The 24,331-nt window shown below is 45.0% G+C and overlaps 1 protein-coding gene across 2 annotated transcripts in view; it reads right to left on the reverse strand.

Annotated features, from left to right (window-relative positions):
• CPEB3 (cytoplasmic polyadenylation element binding protein 3) overlaps positions 1-24,331 on the reverse strand; it is a 94,535-nt gene that overhangs the window by 34,014 nt on the left and 36,190 nt on the right. The window contains exons 4-5 of one of the 2 annotated variants that reach the window (XM_061556528.1): positions 7,891-7,914; positions 37-216 (exon numbers count right to left, since the gene is read on the reverse strand). In XM_061556528.1, the coding sequence (XP_061412512.1) occupies positions 37-216; positions 7,891-7,914 (204 nt within the window). The remainder of the gene's footprint in view (positions 1-36; positions 217-7,890; positions 7,915-24,331) is intronic. The other variant, XM_061556529.1, reaches the window with a different exon arrangement.

Consider the following 24,331-nt stretch of genomic DNA (forward strand, 5'->3'; position numbering starts at 1 on the left):
ACAGACCACGCGCGGCCCACCACCCCAGCGAGTTACCTTCGTCGATGTCGGGGGGCAGGCCGCCCACAAAGACCTTGCGGGAGTAGCGCTCCACGTGCTCTCCGTTCTGGCTGCGTGGAGAGCAGCGCGACGGGGAGCTGAGGCTCGAGGCGGCCGACTGATCGCCGTGGCCGTCGTCCAGGAAGCCGTCCTCCAGCGGGAAGAGCGAGGAGCGGCCTGTCGCACACAGCCGGCCCACTCTCACCGTGACGGAGCGTAGCTGCAGGGGGTCTCCCCCTCGCCCAACATCTCAAACGCCCGGTGTGTAATACGTGGCCACGCTGTATGCTTGTATGGTCCTATTGATGGCTCGTTCCGTACCCAGCATCCGATAAGTCTGAATGATATGCCACTAATCTGCATGTACAACTTTCACAATAACCAAACACCTGTGTAATGTGGCAAAGCCAAAGGCTTGCATGTATGTATGTGTTACAAAGGGTTACCTCTGAGCCAACAATTGAAACGTCTACATAATAAATGGATGATTATTATGAAAGTCAGAAACATAAGTGGCTAGTCTGCACGTATTTATGTATGCATGCATGTGTGCATGTGACCTTCTCAAGAGATCTCATAGACAGCTCCTCCAATTCCAATGAATGAAGGGTCATTTGAAAGCAAACGATGTATACTTGATGTGAACAAGGCGAAAGTTCGAAAAAAAATAACCTTTGGCCAACAAATTTGGTTAAATGGCCCCAACGCCGCTTATCCGCCCTGGTGTCACGGGGCCGACTGCGAGACATCAGCCCCGTTGGGGAGGGAGGGGGGTGTGGAGGGGGGGGGGGGGAGTCCGAGGGGTGGCGGAGCTTCACCGGGTGAGTGGCGAGCATCAGGCAAGTGGTGAATGAATGTCTGACGAGGATCAGGTGAGTGTCGGATCAGGTGAGTGTCGCGCGACCGTGACGTCACCGTGTCCACAGAACGGACTGCACAGTTTTTGTAAAGGCACCACAATGTACGTGATATTTATCATAATAAACACAACTTATCATCCACATGGTAACAAGTGACCGTGCGGTCCTGGTAACTGCCGTGTTGCAAATAACGGGATGGAATCACAGCCGTAGGCAGGGTGTGTTGCTGGGAAGGGAGTGGTGGCGTTGGTCGTGGTAGGAAAATCTTGGCGGTGTTCAGTGCACCACAATAGATAAGGCTGCTGATGTAAAAATTGCTTCCAACTATGCAAGTTACGCTCTTCTAAATGCCATCCTGCTAAATATGTCCTGCCATTCAAAATGCCATCCCCTCCCTCTGAAATGGCTGATATTATTTTTTTCCCGTTACAAGTCACTGCTTACGATCATGGTTATGACATGGTTTAAGCACGCATATATAAAGCAAACATAAGAAAGCCTAAGTATGCAAACATTATAACAATGACCCGGGAATCATATAACGAGTAAAAATGGATAAAATTGTATACTGTAAAACATGTACGACAAGTTTCGATTCACAAACTGCCTCAAGACTGCATCTCAAGATGTTATTTTAAAAGATGTAGATCTCTATTTTAATACAAGTGCCAAAAGCATAAGGAGGATGTGATTCATTATTAATAAGCCATTATCAATTTTTTTTTCAATAAAGAATGTATTTATTAAGTTTAAAATGACATTTTACAGAAAATATGATTAATCATTATATATAGTGTTCGAACACTGATGTGAAAAGTACCACATACATATATACCTAGTTGTTGCTGTATATATACAGTATATTTATATAAAATATTTATATAAAATATTTATATTAACATGGGAGTACTCCAGATATGATTGAACTCATAAATGAAGTTAACATTGTACTTTTCCTCCACGTTTTACAAACTAAGAACGCTTATCCAAAAGGAGAAAAAAACAATAAAAAAACGCTTCTAATATAAACCTAACGCCAACTCTGGCAAAAAGACGAGACATTTTATAATTGAGGTATTCCTTCCGCCCACACCATGTGCCACCATTCCTCCGTTTGGCCCTCTAATTAAATCCGTTTGACCCAATAGCGAGTTCTTTAAAGGCTCATGTCAGGAGCACTCCTGCTGAAAAATTTGCGGAGCTTGTAATTGAACTTTTTTTCTCGCCGCCGATCAATAATCTCCTCTTCCTGCCAGGGCACACTTCACCAGCTGCAAGCCACACCGTGGCACTGATCATGAGCAGCATTCGTTTTAAAGAACGCCTAAAAAGGAACCCCCCACCTCATCCGTAATTTTGACGAATTCGCACGTGCGTAGCCTTTCGCCTCCCATCTCCTCCCGCACGAATCGTGTCAACGGGATTGCAATTTTAAATGCGGGCGGACAAGGTCAGGAGATGTCACGAGCCACGGATGTGTAGACAGCATTTGCCCGAGTGCTCAGTGGGAAACACAAACACAATGGCAGAGGGGGGGAGAGAAGGGGGGCAAATAAACTGACATTTTCTCTCCTCCGCCTCTTTAGCCACAGGGTTTGCAGCTGCCTCTAATTGAGTGGCAGAAATGGCTGGGGGAGGAGGAGTTAGGAATAAACCATTTCTTGGGGAGAATATGTAAAAGGGGGAAAAAAAACGATCTTGTGGTTTTGCATACCAGGACATCCTGGAGGAATGGAGAGGCTGTATGGAGAGGTTGGCTCACGACACACGCCGCGCCGCCTTCCATCAGCCGCATGCCAAACCACACCGCCCGCCACTCCACAAACTTGGCCATGATCCATAACCCAAACTGCCCTCGATGCGCACTTTTTTCTTTTGTCTTTGCCCTCCCCCTCTTCATCTGTAGGCTTCTTGCCAGTGACCAAGTTTCTACCCAACGCCTGCCCGCGCTTTCGCTTCCCGTTTCTATTTCCACCCGAAGCAAGCGCCACGGGTCTCTCCCTGCCTGCACGTGGCACTGGCGGTGGAGCTTCGCGGATATTGGCCCCTGATTTTTGTGCGTTCCGCTTCGCAGGCAATGTTTTGACGTGGTTAAGGCGTAAGCCGACAACTATACAGCACTGCCATCTAGCACATCACTAGCCAAAAGCAATCCCGTTGAAGCCAAAGGCTTAAAAAATGTATACATCTGTCGAGCAAGCAATGGCTCTTTGGCAGACCTTAATTTGGCAATATCTGAACAAAATAATTTGATGGCTTCTTTCCAAATACGAACGACATTTTGTGAAACTAATTTTGTCCATTACTGACTTCTAAATGTGATAGCACAGCTGAACAAAAGGCAGCTGCTTAGAACGAAAACACTGTCATAAAATATATATTTTTGTGAAGGCACACTCAATTGCAGAAATTGTGCCACAGTTTCTGCGGTTGTTTAAATAGGTCACACTTTGTGGTTTACCAAGCCCGTCACTTTCAACACAATGCTAGAATACAGCAGAGATTCGTAATAACCTTCACCAACAGCCCTCGCACAGCAGAAATGGTTTTCTTACAAGCCTAATAAATGGCTAAACTGTCATGTTTTGTTACGGTGACCAAGAGAACATTCAAGGCAAGTGGATATTCTTGTTATCCAAGACAAATTGATTTTAAAATGTCACTTGTAAATTATCATTTTGTTAAGACACCGTCATTAAACAGTTTAAACTTTAATTAAGGTCGTGCTCAATATTTAATTACTGTAGTTGTTTTGCTAATGATTCAGTTGTGTAACAATGAATTACAAATGTCTTCAGTAAACTATAAATTGTGTATAATGGAAGCTTTATTTTCAGTATTTATTTGAATATACATTTTAATGCAGAAATACGGTTGTAAATTATTTTCAACCAATTTGTCCAAAATTTTTTTTTAAACATTAACATACATGAAAATGATGATACAATTGAGACAAATATCTGCACTCGGCTAAATGTACACACACGCACACTAAATTGACTGGAACCCCATACAACCCACTGATGACTTCCTATCTGACAAGGGCCAAGTGGGGCGCGCGGATGTGGGACTGTCAGCGAAACATTTCCGTTATGGCTCTCCTTCAGTTTAAACAAAACCCCTTTTTAACCAGGTCTACATAAATACACAAACAACTACTGCAAGCAATCCCACTTGCACTGCCTAAACAAGAATACCCCACGGTGTTACCAAACCAGCAGGAGCCTACCAGTGGTGAACGCTGAAACGATTCCAATATGCATATAAAGACAAATGCAATTAGACGTAATAGGGTTTATTTTTTATTCCTGGAGTAACTTAAGATTCCATTAAGGACGCCAATAATATCTGCTGGGAATATCACATTTCCTCTGAATTCCCTTTGAAAGTTTCAGATGTTTTGAAACCCCCTGTATCAGGCTGCATGGATAATATGTATAATGCTGGTTTGTAAAAAGTAAAACCAAAAACAAGTAGCGCTCTTACTAGATTTCATAGATAGAGTGCAAGCCGCAAATGAATTAGAATACAAGTCATCAAAAAATCCACCAAAACATAAATTCATATAAAAGTAAATCGAACACCAATTTAAATTGTAGCTTTCAATTAAAAATTTCGCCCACATTTACCGCACCATAATTACGCAACAATTGTGCAAAATTGTAATTTTAATACATTGCATTACCAAGCTGTATTTTTTTTGCACCGTTTAAGTTATGAAAAATTATTAAGGCAGTGTTGTGTATATATTTATACCGTATATATATCGTGTATATAAAAACGTCCACAAAAATTATGTATTTGCCAAAACATTTAAAGAAACAAATACATCAACACACAAAATGCTACGAATAAATTGCAAGCAATCATTCCAGGCAACTTGTGCAACGCCGGCAGCAATTACGCATCGGGCGAGTGCAATCAGGGCGTCGGGAGGGGTTCATTAAATTTTGGATCGCAATTCCGATAGCTTCGTCGGGCAGTCAATTAGAACCGAGGCTCGAGTTCACAGGACCAATTGCCGACGCCCGCTGCCGATTGCTAAAACCCGATGATGCAGCCTCCTCCTCCTCCATCCTGCCACGCTTCATCGCGCCCAGCCGAGCACCCGCTCGCGGATACGCGCGGGGGGGGGACAAAGTGAGCGGCACAGGACAAGCCCGGGATGCCGGCGCCAATGACGCCTCAACAAAGCAGACGGGGAAACACAAGCCCTAACTAACCCGGTGGTGCCCCCCTACATTCCTCATGTTTCACGATCAGTGTGGGGAAAAATAAAGGCGTAGGCCTGCAATTGCGCGTGCTCACAATTGCTTGGTGGACAGGCCTACACTCGTGAGCCCCTTCTACTGGCTATTTTGTGGCCTGCTTTACCAGCGAAACGTCGTACTCAAATTGTAAATGTTGTGGTTTCACGCTTCAACACACCGGTGGGCTAAAGCAGTGAACTATTTGTCTTTTGTCAACGTGACACTTTTTTACTGATTGGCCGTGTCGGGTGGTGGAGGATTACGACACATTTATAAATAACGCGATCTAAACCCAAAAACGTTGATTATGAATAATATTGGTCGCGAAAGCCTACGTGTTAAACTGCTTTACCAAGTTGACAAGATAAAAAAAAATATTAGGGATGTAACAATTGAATATTTTCATGGAGTCAATTCATTTTCTTGCTGCGAGGTCACAATTCGATTTATGAATTGATTTGTCCTTTTGTTTTTGTGGGTCACATAGAATCTAGCAGTTTAAGCATGTATGAATTAGAAAGAGCGATCGATTCTGACACACATGACTGGATACATGTGTTAGAGTCAATATTAATCGATGAATCACTACATTCCCAAGAATAATAATGATACTTGGCATAGAGTTAAATGCTATAAGACAAAACTGCATTGGCATTGAAGACGAAACTCAACGTAGCAAGCATTAGTTAAATCAGACCGAACGTTGGAAGGCAGCATTTGACGTATAAAAACGTTACAAACGCATCATCCATTTGCACGTACTATTTTTGTTTCGTGTAATTACTAACATGTCTTATTTACACCAACATTTAAAAATGTGCTATATTATTTTTCTACATGAATGAGGAAATATTGACAATCGTCGTGTCATTGAATTCAAAATGACTGCCGAAAGGTTTTACGGACTCAATCGCGGTTGGGCTTGCCTTCGGACCTCCAAGGAATACAAATGTGTTGTGGCGACAATGAGCGGAGCTGAACAAATTTATAAAGAGGTCAACAACGCTATTTGTTCCCATCATAACTGTAACATTTTTCTTTTAATTTGGGACGAACATTGAGATGTTTAATTGTTAATCAGCGGGTCAACATTTAGTTATCATGAAATGTTTGATTGACGTTAAACCTAATTTATGTTTTGTTTCCACCCTGGTACAGCAATCTTGCTTTACAAGTATACATTAATTTAAAGGGCCCCTGCAATTCATTTGATTTTCAACACATCTGTGGGTCAAGAATCATACACAAAGGACTGTATCAAGCTAAAGCAGCTGGTACATTCAAAAGGTTATCAAAATAACGTCGAGAAATTATGGTTCATTATTCAGTGGCGTGTTCTGTTGATTTAGCCCTTCTGTCAGCAATGCCCAACACACAGGTGTGCGCGGAATTTACAATGCATGGAAAATTAAGCTCACGTCACAACACTGAGATTTTGCCCAATTTACATAAATTAGATATTCCAAAAATCACACCACATTTGCAAATTATGCACTATTGTGTAAACAAATTTACCAGGTTTTTTTTTTACAAACTAGATTAATATTTTATATCGTGAATTACCAAGGTAAGCAATCAAACGGCGGCCGCAATTTTGTTCACCATTACACAGCACTTTAGACAGAATTAAACCGTGTAAAGTAAATGTTAATCTTGCCTGTCTGCGCCTTTGTTGAAAGACAAGGCAGGTTAAGTTACTTAATGGCCTACGAACCCCGGGGGACAAATTTGCTAAAAAAAATCATGACAGCCCAATCAAACAGAGATAGGCTCCTTTGGCTTATATCACACGTGACTCAAGTTTGGTAGAAAAATGTGAAGATATTTATTTTTTCCCTTGAGATAACCTCTTGGAGTAGTTTGCACAGATTGAAGCCAATTGATTAAATACTTTTCCAAAATCAACCTTAGATGGTTTTGATTATTATTTTTCCTGCACTAATGTACGAATTTAGACTGAATATAATTTAGTGGCTTTAACACTTTACGGAGTTAAACATCCGTGACATTATTTTTCACAAGTTGCACATTTTAAAACAATGCATCTATAAGGGACATTTACTGATTGCACGTTATATTACAGACTCCAATTACCAAAACGGAGACCAGATTCCATCTGTGTGTTCTACATTTACATCCGAGAGATCGAAACAACCCTACACATATCAGATTCCAATTTTCTCCCATGACTACTTTATGACTCAAACAGGGAGATCTTAAGTGATAGTGAGTTTAAAAAATCCCAGCTCGAATGAATCCTAGAAGCTCCGTTTTTTAAAAGCCCTCAATAAGATTTGTTCCTTTTCGCAAATAACGGCTCACCCGCACATCATTTCTCTTGGTCGAAATTATTATTACCGTCCCGTGTTTAATCAATACAGCCAGCGTGTGATACAATTTCCGTGGCAGCAAAGGTAAAATATCACTGTGGTAAGGATGTAGAAGCGGCAGGTGGAAAGGCAGCAAAGCTTGCGATTGGATCAGAGGGGAGGGGGTTGTTGAATCACGCACAGCCAGCCGTGGCTTCACCCAGCAGCAGCACAACGTGATTCAACAGACAGCGGGTCCACCACTTTGTAAAGAGGGCGGCGGAAAGTAAAGTGACAACGATAAGAATAAATAAATGATACAAGACCATTAACAAATTAATACATCAACAGATAAAAACAAATCACAGATACATGCAGGATTAGAGATTGAGAGCCGTGGCAAAAAAAGGACAAATAAACAATTTACAGTACCTCGTCTTCTGCCATAACTCCTTGCTGCATGTAACGAGAAGAGACATCACAGTTGGGTACGTTCACGTTAACGCTCTCCCCTCTCTGTTATTTCACGGGGCAATTTTATATCCGTTTTTACAGAGACACCATGACAAGGGGTTACATACATTGCGTGTGTGCATATGTACGACTGGCCACCCACCACCCACCACCCCCCACCCCCCACCTCCCCCCGTGCGCCGAACCAGCCTGCGTATTCTTCTTCAAGACCTGCGCAAGTGGCTGTTTCGCTTGCACCGGCCGTAATCTGCAGCGTAATGAGCTGCGGGGGCGGCTCGTCCCAAAAGGGAAGCTAGCGCACGGCCCGTCTTTCCAGGCAGCGCACAGAAAGAGAGAGGTGTATGGCTTATACCCAATTAACTCTGCCTCCTGGGTATACGAGGATGGACCTGCAAGTAGTGCCCTGCTAAAGCACATCTCGCCAAAACCACACGCAGCATCCAACCCCCCACACCCCACCCCCCACCCCCTCCAGAACACAAAAAGCGAAACGGAGCAAAGTGCAGTGTTTAACATTTTGCATTAACCACGCAATGTAATGGGAGCATTAAACAAATATTTGCAGGGTAGCGCCCCTTATCCAACATTAAATAACGGCAGTGAACTGCTTTAAGTAACGTCACATGTCAAGCGGAGATCCTGCGAGAGGGTCGTGGACCGCTAAGGGCAGCTGTTGTAGGCGTTTGAATGAAATTTTTTTAAACGAAATATTGCTCTGTCCTTCAGACAACACGGGTCTTGCAATACATTTCTTGGCTGCGACCTCAGAAGATTTGTTACTTTAAGGGTGACTGATGAATGTGTCATTTGCAAGGCACTTGCATTTTTATTCGGCTAAGAGGAAATACCTGAAAGATCAGCATATCTGAAAGTCGGAATTTTCCAAACCAGTGTTTTGTAATGCATGACCCAATCACACCCTAAAGTACATGTAAAATGCAAAAGGATGAACTTTAACCTCAAACATTACATAACATAGTGTATAATTCACATCTCCATGGAAATAAAAATGCAATGTACATTATTTCCTTGACATATCAAGCTTGGTCAAGTTGCAATGTCGAAGAAAAGTGCGATCCGTTTGCACGTTTTTGCATTTTTAAACGCCAAGGAGATTTTACCACTCCTTGCTCACCCAAGAGGGCTTATTACGATGGTCTCGCAAAACCACCCGCTGAATGAGAAAAATCGAAACCGAGGTGGGAGGTGGAGGGAGGTCAAGAGGCCGTCGGTCGGTCCGTCCAAAATCACAACGAGCACAAACTCACCGCCCAAGACAAACGAAAGTGAAAGCATCGCGGTCCCGTCCCGCAAAGGTAACGAGTCCTGACGCGCGAAGCGATAAAAATCTGGAGCGCACGTTCTGGATTCCTCAACCATGTCGCCAGTGATGTGGTGGTGGCGGAGGGGGTGCAGGTGGGAGTGCGGGTGAGAGGGATAGCAGGAGACCAATCGCCAGACTCTCAAGTGGATTATCTGGGAATCCGGGTGGAGAGTAAACAGCCTGCGTCACCTGCACTTCTTGCCACCTAATGCATCAATTCATCCGGAACCCGCGGTGGCGCACGCCAGAATTTCGAATGCTTCTGCCCTCGACCGGCCAGAGAGCGTTGCTATTTTTTCCCCGCTTTACGGAATGGAGCGAGCGACAGAACCAGGGCCAAGCGTCGGGTTTTTCACCGAAAGAACCGGACAAACGTTACTGGCTGGGCTCAGGGAACTGTCCCAAACCTCCCTTATCGGCTTCCGTTAAACCTGCAGCGGTGACATTCTCATTAAGTTAAAAGTACAGGCGAGCCTCCAATAAAATAGTAAAGCTCTTCAAGGGCATCCAATTTACCAGAGAAAATCTTACAATGCTACAAAACGATTTGGAAATTCGAAATCCTATTAGTTCCCGTGTAGTTCATATGCATGGCAGTTATTTATTTCCAGCAGCTCCAATTTAGTAATATAACCAGTACAGTAAAGAACAACAAATATTATTGCCGATTATCAGCAGGGGATTAAACTGGCAAAACTAAAATATGTTCCAGAATCACAGGATAAAGTAGAATAGAAAATGTTTCGATCGGATTATTTTGGCTCGTCCATCGACACGCTGCTCCCAAAGCAGCGTTCATGCTTCCAAGGTAAACACTACTTAATAGTGCGTTACGGGAAATGTGCTGAAAGTACTTGGGTTTACATTCATGAAAAAATTGGGTCCTGCTTTCAACGAACAGCGCACTATCAAAATACGGAGAGGTAACTGCATACTATGCTAATGCATTTGCAACATACAAATAAGTCAATCTTGCTTCGGCAACGAAATTCCACAAACGGAATTAGACTGCGCCGCACATTCCAATTAAAGATTACCGCGCGCTGAGAAACGCACGGAGCAACGTCGCGCAAACAACTTTCCATTTTGCACGGCAATGCAATTCGCCAAAAAAATTCTCGAATTAATAATAAATATCCCCGTTGACGGCAAAAACGGAATGGGAATTGAGATTTACAAAGTCGTGTGTTCGACACAAAATTGTCGACACGGATCGTCGCGACGAGGGCACAGCCGGCGGGATACGTGCGCGGGGAAGGGGGGGGGGACAGTTTTATTTCTTTATATTTTTTCTCCCCTCCAATTCTGCGGCAGAGAGGGCAAATCTGCGATGCGAGTCATGCTCGGCTGCAGCGACGACGGTGGCTGATCCCCAACGCCGCTGGGATTTGCCGCCCACGCCGCCGCTGTATTATTCTGCACGTTGCGGCCTCCTCCCAACTGAAGGGCGTGCAGATTATTTACCATCACCGCCACCACCACCACCACCAGAGCCAGTGAGCCCCCCCACCCCCTCGCTTCCACCCTCCTCTTTCCACCCACAAACCCCGGCTCGCTCAGAGACAAGACAGTCTGGCGCCGCCTGATAAAAGCGCCGGAGCGAGCTCTGCTAAATGCCAGGTCCTTGCGTGCGGGAGGGCACAGAATTAAGGTGCAGCATGTGTCCATATTATCCCCTGGCCCTGCAGGATTTGAGCAGGGCTCCATATCTTTCTGTGCTTAACCAATTGTTTGTCCTCCCCATCCACAAAAAAAATATCACTCCGGGAAAAAATTATATATATTTTAAGGAGATTGGGTTGCGGGTGATATTTTATAAAATATTTGTATGGATTTTCGTGAACATAATCCTGCCATTAATTCATTTATTCAGAATGAGGTTTTAAGGGCGTGCGTGCAAAAATGTGGTCGCAATTGATGCCACGTTAATGAAATTTACAACTGGCAAGCTGTTACAGCAAAAAAAATCAATGCTGCTTCTGAGTACATTTGATATCCAGCACATGTGAATTGTAACCGCCATGAATTTTTAAGTAAAATTTCTAGATAGTCGTCGAATGTGTTCAACATACCAATAAGAACGACGCGAAAAAAATGAATCACTACACACAACCTAAAAAGCCCCTCAAGACATTGTTATCGAGATGCAATGGGCATGCAAGACTCCTGCATCAAGTTGCAATTAGCGCTGCTCCAGTTTGTCTAATAATTTCCCAGAAAGTTGTATTTGTATTCGAGGCAATGTTTGCATAGTGCGTCAGCACTCCGCGCATGACCCCGAGCCGCGGCACAATGCGTCAATTGTGTGACGTCAGCACACTGGGATGATATTGGAACAACGGCAGATGGCAATAGTGCACAATGTATTATTTATTATAGAAGCATTATTAATGTCAGCACCTTTAATATTATCAAACATGTTTCTTGTTGGCAGGATATATTAATTTTACAAAGAAATGTTTCAATTGTGAATCAACAAATTAGTAAATAAACAAAGCATAATATTATTATTACTACGACAGACAGAGACGCATAGCTACATATGAAGATAGGTAAATATGCCGAAGATAGATTACATTTATTCAATCCGGCAATATGCAATGAAGATACTCAAGTGCAACCTTCACGTTTTTTAAAACCCACAAACTCACCTGGCGTGGAAATAATAATTTTCTATACTGCAATGTAGTTAATCTTTGGGCACTGCTTTCTTCGTATATCCGCTTTAGATCATAGCATCTGGCGAACCAGTGGCATTTAATTTACGAGGCACGACCTTGCTGATCAGCCTGATTTTCGTGAAAACTCGCTCAAGGTTGTCTGGTTTAAACCCAAGCTGCGGCAACGGTGCAGACAGAGGCACCCGTCACCTTCAAGTGACATTGAACGGAGGAGAACGTATGAGCGAAGTACCCACGCATTTCCCCCACCTCGCAAACTCATACTCCCAGACTTAACGCCGCAATGATCAAGTTACCGTCCGCGTGGCAGGAGACAATGGCGCAAAGGAGGAACTCGCCCGATAGTTAATAACGGCTTCGGCTGCAAAGTCAAACATTCGGAAATGACCTCCGAGACCAATTCTATTCTCGCGTTGAACTCTGATGTTTACCGAGTGGTTTTTTTGCCTCTCCTCCTGCCCTGTTGTCAAGACGTTTCTATGGCTATCATGTCAAGCATTTGTGAACGATACTACGCTTACCAGTCGAAGTGACAACGTGAGAAACAAAAGAAATACTAAGCAAAGCTCATCTTCCACTTTAATTCAATGCACCGCAGCAACGTCCCAGCACGCAATGCGTGTAACTGCCAATTTGCAATATTCTTTTCCCCCCTCCCACTAATAAATTTGACCGTATTCACTCTCCAGGCCCACTGCCTATGCACCTGCGAAAACAACGGGGGTCCGAATTTGAGAGATACGTCAAGCTCCAGAGTTCTCCACGTCTCCCGTGTGCGTGTACGTGCTTGTGTGGCGAGCACGAGCAGTGCGAGTGTGCGCGTGGAGTGACTGGCGCGGTCAATAGCAGCTCACTGCGCTACGAACCAGGTGACGGCACTTTGATTCCCGGCCATGGTGAGCGGCAGTGGTGACATCGAAAATGGTCCTATTCCTTCCCAATGTCAATTCAGCTTTTATCGAGTAAATTGGTGCGGTGTGTGTAAGCATCAGCACTGGGGAGACAAAAGCATTAATTCTAGATTTGAAGCTTTCGTGACTGCAAGGATTCATATTCTTAGGTTTTTTTCGGTAAAGTCACGTAGGTAAAAATTTTAAATTAATAAAAGTAAAATAAAAATAAAATAAAAATCACGACGTTTCGGAGGCAACACAAGCTTCCGTCTTTAGGTGGAACCGTCACAGCACGATAGCTGAATCAAGTGATACAGCTATCGTGCTGTGACGGTTCCTCCTGAAGACTTGTGTTGCCTCCGAAACGTCGTGATTTTTATTGTATTTTTATTTTACTTTTATTAATTTTTAACCTACGTGACTTTACCGAAAAAACCTAAGAATATGAGACAAAGGCAACCAACCAGGCATTGTGCCGGATAAAGCATCCCCTTGTTTGGAGTCCTATCCATAATAGGTTCTTGCAAGCAGCACTTGCACCAGCAGACTAAAGCCTCTTGGAAGAATCTAGATCTGTCTTTGGGCTTACAAAAGATGTGCCAGTGTGTGTAGGGATTGGTGACAGTGGCGAGGCTTGGGATGGGAGCTGACCAGGACATGGCAAAACAGGAAGAGATTCCTGAATCTATTGCACAAAGCTTTGAATGTTTTTCTCCCGTGTATATATGTGGGTTTTGTTAGGGTACTCTGGTTTGCTCCCAAACGAAGCCAAACAGTCTAAAACGGAATTGTCTAAACATCCCAATACAGACCCTCCTGAAAAATAATCTTGTTATTCACTAAAACATTAATGGTTTTGGTGAATATCAATAAAGGGCACTGTTTTTATTATAGTGAATTAAAACCAAAGGACATTATTATTAATACACTGTACTAGAATCTCAACAATCCAGGTTCAATTCCTGAGTGCATACCATCAGCGGCTGAACCTGACCTGGTGCTACCCCAGATTGACTTGGCCCAAAATAAGCACCTGATGTGGTATGTTAAACATCGGCACTGGGGAGACAAAGACAGCCGAGCATGGCGTTGGTCATACGGCATTTTCGTGTTTCACGTCAGCCTTAATAGGTACGTGATAAACAGCACTGGCCCCAGCCGACTATATATGGCAAAAAGGACGGGCGCGTAAGTGTTTTTGTGAGCGAGCATGCAGATTATTTAATTTTATCCCACGAGCATTATCGGTAAGACTGCGCGCAACCTTCAGGTCTCGACTTGCACACGTGCAACCGCTCGTTGGCCAAAATGCAGCGATGCCAAATAAATAGCCCGGTCGGAACGCACGTGTCCAGGGCTGTGCTGGGCGCCAAGCGCATGAAACGACGCGCGCACACGTGCGTTTCTCAGCTTTCGCGCAGGCAACCGTGCGCGCGACCGTATGTGCGCACGCACGACTGTCTGCGTGTGCATGTGCGCACACGCCTTACGGTAGTGCAACGGTTAGCGCACTACCGAGCTGCAAACCCGGCGACTCGAGTTCAATTCCAGCTCACGGTCAACACCAAAGGATCACCATCTGAAACCGGTCTCTCGGCCTCCCACAGGTTGAATCGACCTTAAATGAGGACCCTAGAGCGCTGTGCTCGCCAAACCGCACTTGCCCCAACGGTCTACGCAGGCTACACGGGGGATCATTGTCTCTGTGTGTGTATTCACTATGTATGTAGAACCTCCTGCTGAGGAGATGATGACCCAATTGTGTGTTGCGACTGTGGCTATTCGCTGTGCGGGCGTGCGCGCGAGCGAGCGCACGGGTCTTTGAAACAGGACGTGAGGAGGATCACAATTCTCTTTCCTTTTCCAGGGCCCACATTCCACATCTCCAAGACATTTCCCCCCTCTGTAATGTTTGGCAAGTTGAACAAGGGAAGCAGGAGTCTTCTAGAGGAGAAAGAAATAACAAAGTGTACATAAATATTTCTTATAAGGTACACACACACACATGTATATGAAATATAATGTTATTGGAAATTCGGCACCGAATTTCTAATGAAAACACCATTAATCAAACAGTAATTCTCCACTTTGATGGGGGGGGGGGGGAGGAAGTGGCTATGCATGTGCACATGTACACCCCAATGTTACGTTTATAACACATTGGCCACTAATTTATCTCTACAGCTCGTCAATATTATAACGTGGTGCATTTGGTAAATAACAATAGCATCATTTTAGTTTTAAAACTACCCTCCACCACAACATTACGAATGTAATATTTTTTATTATTGAACAGTGTAACATAATTTAGGCAACATTTAAGGAAATCCAAGTCTTTAGCCAAACAAGGAAATGAAAGCCATCCCATGCAGTTTGGCATTAAGTGCATGGAAGTAAATCTTTCCCCCATAACACCTCTCAACAGACCTGGCACCAGGCCATCTTAGGATAACGCAAACCCCAAGACTTCTGTAATTTTTGAGGCTGCGTGGAAAAAATGTCTCCGACGCAGAGCCAGTAAACAAATGACGGGACTCAGGATAGATGTGTGCCTCCCTCTCTCCAATAAGGCTTCACTTGTATAAAGACAAAGATCTCCCATATAGTCTTGAATAGTCTGTTGGGGCAAGTGCTGTTAGCGAGCGCCTACGACGGCCTGCACGGCACATGAGGGGGTGGGTGGCGCCCGGCCGTGGGTAGCGCTGATGTTTACACAGACGAGGAACAGGACTCATTCAACAGAGTCGATCTTGGGGAGACAGCACCGGTTCAGATATATTTGTCACCCATGTTGGTCAAAAGCGGGACCAACTTTGGTCGTCGGGTTTGTAGCAGTGCGCTAATCACTGCACAGGGCATGTACATACACTTGCATATACCGAGGGATTCATTTCAGCTTGGTCTGTCCGTGCAAATTACCAGGAACAAACGTCTGCACCTGGCACACCACATCCAGTATATCCCTCACTATGGCTGTGGCTACTTGTCACTTACGTGCCTTCTCCAGTCGACTATCAGTAACCCAGGAAAATATTAACGGAGAAATTAAACCCTGCATACGTACAACCATGCATATATCACCATGTTGTTTTTATCGCTTTGCCTGATACAATCATGCAGACAACCTTTACATAACAGACCTTACTCATTGGCTGTCGGGTGGCGGTGGGTTTAACGACACATTTATATTTACGTGATCTAACCCAAACAAATTTACTTTATGGATAATATTGGTCGCGAAAGCTGACAACCTTTACACATATTCCATTAAGCAAAAACTAAAATAAATCAAACCAGCAGCAAGCGCACAAAATGTACGCATTGCACGAGCGTAAGAGTCCACACAACAAGCTTCTGTTCATAAAAGGCGGCACAGGAATAAAGTCAACACAGGTCAATGTGACACTTACAAGCTAATGGGGCCACAAAGACACAGCCACACAATGTTCAAGTGCGCTCACGTGGCAAACGCCCACGGACGACGTCCGCGCTCGCCGCACAGCACGGTTCATCTCGGAAAGCAATCTTTAGCCAGGGGCCGCCCGTGTCACGGACAAACGAGAGGCCAAATAGGATTTTTCAAACCCTGTTTTAGGTCCCGGCCAGACAGCGCGTGTGCGGCAAAGCCCGCTCTTCCACCACATTGCTAAATTATACGAATAAACTCCAACACTCCCCAGGCAGCTGTGGAAAATGATTTCCAAATTTCACTACCGTTTAGAGTTCACGAAAAAAAATGTTGAAGGAAAAACTTTTTTTTCAAATGAAGCGAGGACGTTGGTTGATTATATACGTTTTCAGTGCCGAGGCAAAGATTGCACTTCTGACGAAGATGTCGTCGTGAACTATCCACTGCTGGATGAAGGCCTGACCACGTCATAGCCATCCCCTCAGTCGTGATAGAATCCCAGTTTGCTCGTGCTCACAGCTCATCTAATCATCTCCATCTCTGCTGTGGTTATCCTCCCAGGAATGTTCTGTTCTTTGGCTGCTATTGCATCACAGTCTTGATCACTGTCAATCAGCTTATAGCGATATGTGTTTCCCACAGTCAATTTGATGTCTCAAGATTTTACAAGAAAAATACCTAGAATGCATACATATTCCATGATTAGTTTAATTTAGCAAATGACTAACTCCAAAAGTATTTTACCCAAGCTGGTAAGGATTAGGAAAATCGACACACACATTTGTTTTGCAAGAATGGAAATAGAAATAAAACACCTCATACTTTAGCAAAATGAGTGTGTGAGCGTACAAGCTTCGGACTCGCCGAAATAAGCAGATAGTGATAAACGTGGTCTCATTAGAACCAGAGAGAGACTGCCAGAAGGTTAAAGGGCAATTAAATTAGTCGGGTAACCTTAGACCTCCGAGGAAATACAAGCCTTAGTTTAAAATGTATACAGTTACCTAACTTCAAAGCTTACAAACAAAGCCCTTTGTGATCAATAAGTTAGCAATTTTGAGCCAATCAGCCAAAAAACATCTTTCTTGTTAACTCCGGTGTCACACCCGTTTCTATGACCACATCACCCAGAATGCATCGGATCTCATCTGACCTCCTATCCACCAAAAGTTATCTTGCAGGCAATTAAACCTGCACCGACAGCTCTTCTCCACATATCATCGGTGCCGGGTATTACGCCGGTCAGGGCATACCGCCGATGCCGCGTTGTAAGATGGGTGTCCCTTGCGATAACAATCAAACTTCACAATAGAGGTTCAAATCATTACTTATAATTCGAATGGGAAAGGGTAATGGATATCTGTCAGTGGCCTATTGATTTATCAGCATATACGCCATTGAGAAGGTGCGGCTGCCGGTGTAAGGTTAACCGATAGCCGGCCCGCTCCCCCCTCTGCGCCGGCTTCAGCTCACTCCTGCGCAAGCGTGCTGCCATATCGAGAGGGCCAGCAACTTGAGAAGCGATTCCCAGAGCGTGTACATCACCCCTGCTGTGGCCTTTTCCCCACAATCACTTCTCTCCCCCCACCTTGCTTAGATGTGCGAGGACAAAAGCCATTTTTGGGGGGTGGGAGTGGTGGCGCTTCTGGTTTTTTTCTTCTTCTTCCAATCCTCAAACCCACTCCCTCTCTCTCTCCCCCGTAGGGTTCATGACTTACACTTTCATAGGTCTGCAGGAGTTGTGAATGCACAATGAGATGACAAAATATATGCAGTATACAGTACCGCGTGTGGAATAACATTTTGAAAAGTGTAGAATATTTGCGTGCAGCAGAGAGCAGTGTAGCTACATCCATTGTTGGACTGTTCTTCCATGCTCATGTCGATGCTCCCTGCCTATGACCCATGCGGTATGAGGAGGCCTTCATCCAGCAGTGGATTGACAAAAGGAGTGTAAATTATTATTTTACTATGATATCTTATTTGGTACTTGCAAAAAATACGATATTTGAATGTTTTGTTAATTTTCTCACCTCTAGTCGTTGCGCTGCATGCCATGCAGGGTATTGTCAATCCATCTACAATTAACGACATTACACTCACAACTCAACATCAGACTTGTATTTAACTATTAATTAAAACGACACCACTATGGCGCAGTGGCCACACGTGCCTGCATTCCAGCGTCTTGGGATAACAGGTTGGATGAATAATGAAGAGATTACATCTGTATGATATAAACGCCTGCCATTCAAGGAGGTGCCTGCTAAATGCAGTACAGGAAGCAGGTAGCCCATTTATCTCCGTGGCTTTATATGAGTGGTATCTCCATATGTACACACAGACTCCAACTCTCCCATCTCATTTCCATTTGAAAACATATTGAAAAAGGAAATTGCTAAATATCCCGAAGCAGGACCCCTCCAGTAAGTCTTGCATGCGCAAACCGATAAATGACCGTACACACGATACGTACATTATAGAGTGCACATGGCTAACAACAGCGGTGAGTGACAGACGAATCAGTCCTGGGAACCCCCTTTACCAACCCGCACCCATAAGTGTGTTGACGTCTGGTCAGACAACAGCCATGGCTGACACGGCATGGGAAGGCCTTCATCTAGCAGTTCCTCGACACAAGACAGTCAATCATTCTATTTTCTGTTACGCGTGTTCTGTGGTTTATGGGGGAGTTAGAGGGACGGATCGTTCCGTGGCTTGGTGCAGGGCGCACAGAAACCGTCGCGCGAGGTCGGCGACGGGCAAACAGGAAGCACAGGATTTATCCGGAGACGGAGCACGTCCCCGTCAGCTCTGTGCAGACAGAGCTCAACGCAATTAGCCAGAGACGATCTCAGGGGAGACGCACCGGCGGCGAGCTCTCTGCCCGGATCGTTCTCTCGGACCGAGTTAGGCGCTGGTTAGAGTCAGCTGGGAGGGGAGGGGGCGGGAATGGAAGGGAATGGGAGTCGAGTGCAGGGCCAGCGGGTGGGTGGGTCGTTGCTCTTATCGGCAAGGACCAGTGAGCGTAGCCCCGTGACCGGACATCCCCGACCCTTACGGGCCCTGGGAAACAACAGAGGGGGCTGCGTTGCTGTCGCTTTCATGAAATTCGCACCGCGCGTCCCCCCCGTCCCCTAGTGTCACATGAAAGAGCCTTTTGATGGACGCGGCTGGGAAAATACAAACACGAGCGCCGTCCTCTCCAGGTCATCATCGCGAGTTGTTTGGCGTCCGTCGGCACCTGCCCATAGCTTACTCCGCCACGCAGAATATTGTTTTGAAAGAACATTTTGCCGTCACGTCTTATAAAATGACTGCGTCGATGGGCAGCTTTAAAAAAAAGATAATAAGAGAAATATATAATACATTGATGCCTTCATCCGCTAGGTCAAGCCCTCTGCTGCACGCAAGGGACCAAAATCTCGAATAATCTTTCAGCCTCGGAGTGTATTAACAATCCTAATCCCACCACCTCCCCAGGGTTATACTGACCTTGAAAGAGCCACAGCCGAAACTGTTGCTAATCACAAGGTTTTTACCCACATCGAAAGAAGCATTTTTTTTAGATGGCGAGGTCAAACGCCTTTGCTCTTCACGAGCACGGCAAAATTAATTATTGCCCCGACGCCCGAGTTAAATACCGCAAGCGCGTACGAAGGCGCGGCGTTAGAATGCGTCACATGATGGACATGGGGGGCGGAAGAGGGACGGGGGGGGACCCGCAGGGACCTGTCTGACCGGAGAGGGGGCATGCCCGGGCACAGCGCGCATGTGGCACCAAGCGCCGGTACCAAGCGCTGGCAACAACGCAGGATAACTTTAAATAAAGACATTTCAGGATCTCAAAGCACGGGTACTGGGGGGGGGGGGGGGGGGGGGCGGCGACACAATGGTAACCCGTGGCCAAAAGGTGCAGCCTGTGTGTGCAATGTGGCTGCAGAGAAATGTGCTTTTGTTGTTGGCTACCAAAAGCGTGCACGCCCAACTGTGGCGTTCGCAACGGCATGTGGCACAGGATGGGCAACATCGCATTTGTCGTCAAGAGTCCAAGTGCGTCCACACTCCGATGAGATATGGGGGCAGAATACATATAAGGTGTGAAAGCCAGCAATGTAAATTTCACATTCTTATGGAAGGGTTATTATTTTTTAAACATAACGATTGCTGTTGACTTCCGACAGTGGCATTTATTTTATCGACCACTGATAGATGGGCTTAGTAAATCTTGGACTGCGAGGCAAATGCGCTATAAACCACAACCACCACTGAGCCAGATCTACGGTGCGCTATACATTTCGTAAGCGGCAAGACCCTCTCTCATCTGGGCGAAAGGCCCAATATGGGTGCTTTAATTCAATTATTGATGTTTACTTCATTCGGTAATTTATTCCTTTTCAAGCAGAATGTATGATTCATTTACGTTAGCCATCATTCATCGCCTTGGTTCGAATGTAACAACATCCTATCCAGGATTCTACCTGCCCTACCGCAAGTGTAAAACATTGTACACAGTCCCAGCAACGCGAGTAGACAAAGATTTGCACACAGGCCATCGAATAGTCAAATACATGCAGGAAGACAGATGCCCTGCTTATCATTATAGATTGACTAGGCAAGTGCTATTAGCTCATGCTTACGGGGCCAGAAGAGCAACACTAGAAAACACACACACAGCAAGTTTACTTTCTTGTCCTTGCCCGCACCTCCGATTAGCACTGTTGGCTACGTACGGTGCGAAAGAAGTTCAACAGACATACAAGTCTGTCTCCATGTGTCAAAGACCAATCTGGACACTGGAGCCAATGGGTAAATCTCCACAATCGCCTGGCAGGAACCATAATGTCCAGCGATGACTTGCCACAGTGGTATTCTTGCATTGGCGTGTGTACATGGTGAGGCAAGGCGACTCTACTTGCTGGATGAGGGACCCCCCCCCCCCCCCCCCCCCCACCCCCCCGCATGCCAGCCACATCGTCCACGGTTGTATTCGTCCATACTTCACCATGCAGTGCAGGTTGGTGAAGGGAAGGTGCATAGATGTTGGGGCATAGTACAGCACAACATTGGTATTTGCTGCACTGCCCCGCTGACAAAGTACCCCCGTTCATATGCATTTAGAATCAGCATCTTTATTTATACTGTAGGAATACGATGAGCGATACAGCTCTTTTTCACAGATGCCAAGTATATGCACATTAATTCACCCTTATTAACACGGGAGAGACAAACAACAACAAGTACTACTGCAGGTACCATAAATAGACGTGCAGATGGATGGATGGATGAACAGGAAAAACTCGCACACCAGGCATGCGCAAGTTCACGCACGTTTGTGCGTGCGCACCTCACGGACGGACCTGCACTCAATTACGTGACCATGGCTTTCGCACAAAACAACACCGGCCCGTGAGCATTCAAACTTCGTTCTGAGAACACCTGGCAGGGCACGCCGTTTTGAACCTGGGGGGGGGGGGTGTGGGGTGTCACTCGCACCTCCTGTATCACCAAGTCGAGAGAAAGGTTGGCAAGGCGGGGTTTGTATCTTGATGACCGCTCTCAAGGTAACGCCGTCCAAGGTCACGGTGGGAATCCACCCATGCTCATGGCGACTTCGCGGCGAAGTCCACATAGTTTACAATTATTAGACGGATGTCAAAAGTGCTTTTCAAAATAGCTTCCGTTTTGCTTTATTAATGTCACCCGTGCTTGGCAATTCTTTTTTGAGCGTTTGCCTCAACATATGCGGGCGTTCGCACTCTCGTCAGAGTCACCGTTGCACATGTTCACACGCGGCGTTTTATAAAGTTGCGCACGGCACATTTACAGAGTGAGAGAATGTCACTCGGAGCCGTCAGCGCTCGGTATTGAAACCATCTAATAACGCAGGGGGGGGGGGGGGGGGCAGATTTAGCATGCCATTACGACGTGCCATTTAAAGAATTCGGCGCAATAAATCCAAGAGGCGGAATCGCAATGTTGGCCACAGCAAGGCAGCATTATTAACACCCCGATGTTATTCCCTTACAGTTTCTGTGTTGCGCACCAAAAGTTCACGGAAGGTCGACGCGTTCCCTACACATTAATAATCCATGTTTCATCACGGGGAGCCAGAGCCACAACCTTTGGGTCGGGATGAACTTGAAAATAAATTGCTATTACAACTCGGACGCCCGCTTTTCCTTCTGCAAGGTAATGAAACGGAACTGATTTATCTAAAGCCACTTGGAAATGTACCCCAACAATGATCTCTTCCGGGAACTCTCTGTGCATTATTTACCTCGGACAATGACTCAGCACAATTACCAAGGCTATAAGGAAGTAAATCTTACTTTTGTCCCACCAAAGCATTTTTGTAATGTGGAGGTTCACTAACAGGCATCTGGAATTAGAAGTCTTCAGTAGAAAAACGCTACATAAGCGCTCCTTTGCCGCAGAGTGGTCCATTAGGCGATGAGTTTGGTTCCAGCCCTACGCATCGCCGTGCCAATTACTTTTGCCGGCAATCAACAAAATGATTAGATGAAATAAACGAGTCTGCACGTGATATTTAATTACACTTAAAAATTCCCCCTTGTTGGTGAAACTTTACATGCAAAGTGAGCCATTGTAAATTTTAACGAGCACAAATTTACTTACAAAATTAAAAGCTTACAATTGTCATCCATATCACGAATATCCAAACAGCAAATGCAGATGCATGCCAGTATTTATATGCGCTGCATTACAAATCATTGTTAATTTTTTTTACTAAATAATATAAAGTCATAAAACCATAATCAATTGCTAATTAAAGGTCTCCGCATGCCGTGTCCATAATTGTCATTTTTTTTGCACCACGCTGGTCAGCAAGGTTTGGTGAAAGGGGGGCCCAGGACCAGTATAGACCACTCACCACGGACATTATCCATGGCCGCGAATCCAACTCAGGTCGCTAGATTCGGAACGCGATGTGCAAACCACCACTGCTCCACTCCTTTTTGGCGAGATGTTAACTATCACGCCTGGTATTGAGGAGGTAGTGGGTTCGATCCAGACCTTGACGCCTGTATATTTGGAATTTGCGTGTCTCTTTCCGCGTGGTCGCGTGGAATTTTCTCCAGGTCCTCTGGTTTTTCCCCTCCACATTTAAAAAAATGCATTAAGAGTATTTGGCTGCTATAAATATCCACACGATCAGCAACTTTGTAGAGCTAGTATTTGTGTCCGGGTTGCATCTGAACAAGAGCTATATAGCTCAGTGGGCCTTACCTGGTAAAAAATAAAAATAGTTTAATAGTTACGGTTTTTTTAACCGCACCAATATTCTTTTTCCAACACTGCTGAGCTGTGCATTCCCCCCCCCCCCCCCCCACCAACTTTTGTTCAATGTGTTATTTCAGACGACCACGCACTAGTCTCCGGTCTAAAAGAAATCTCACAACGGCGCACATTTTGCAGTGCTCGTCCAGTTATTTGCACAGCATCAAAGGAGACAAACGGGGCCCACATGAGATAATTCTCACAAGTGAACGCACACGCGAGCAGTGCGAGAGGTAGCATTATCGCAACACGTCCTTAGAACCTCACTTGTGTGTCCATTATTAGGCAAAGAGGTGTTTCAGTGCTGGCAGTCATTCAGCTGAAGGGCCGCTATCAAACCAAACGTTATCGTGTGTACTTACTGCATCGCCCCGTTTTTTATTACAATCTACTTTTTATTTAAGTCCTCAATGCAACTTTGAATAAATGCAAACATACGCATTAAATGTATTTTATAAACGCACTTGTAAAATAATGAGAACATTTCAAGTGATAATGCTTCATCCAGGTCTTTGTAGAAGAGCAGTTGCCACCAATTTTCATCATCAAGCAAACTGGCAGAAATACCAACGATTTGGCAAACATTATCCAATTACCGTTATGTACATTTGGCCCCAAAAGACATTGCAGTTGTACAATATTGCAGCTGGTGCTAGCAACAAGAAAAATATTACTTCCAGATCGAGTATGGAGAGCAGCATAATGATAATTGAGTACATTTCGTATGTGCTATTCTTATAGCGCAAGGCTATCATAAGGTACTATTATTTTTTTCCACAAAGCCTGCAGG

Source organism: Lethenteron reissneri, chromosome 22 (genome assembly GCF_015708825.2).
Source record: "Lethenteron reissneri isolate LAM-NWPU_2019-01 chromosome 22, ASM1570882v1, whole genome shotgun sequence".
NCBI classification, from domain to species: Eukaryota; Metazoa; Chordata; class Hyperoartia; order Petromyzontiformes; family Petromyzontidae; genus Lethenteron; species Lethenteron reissneri.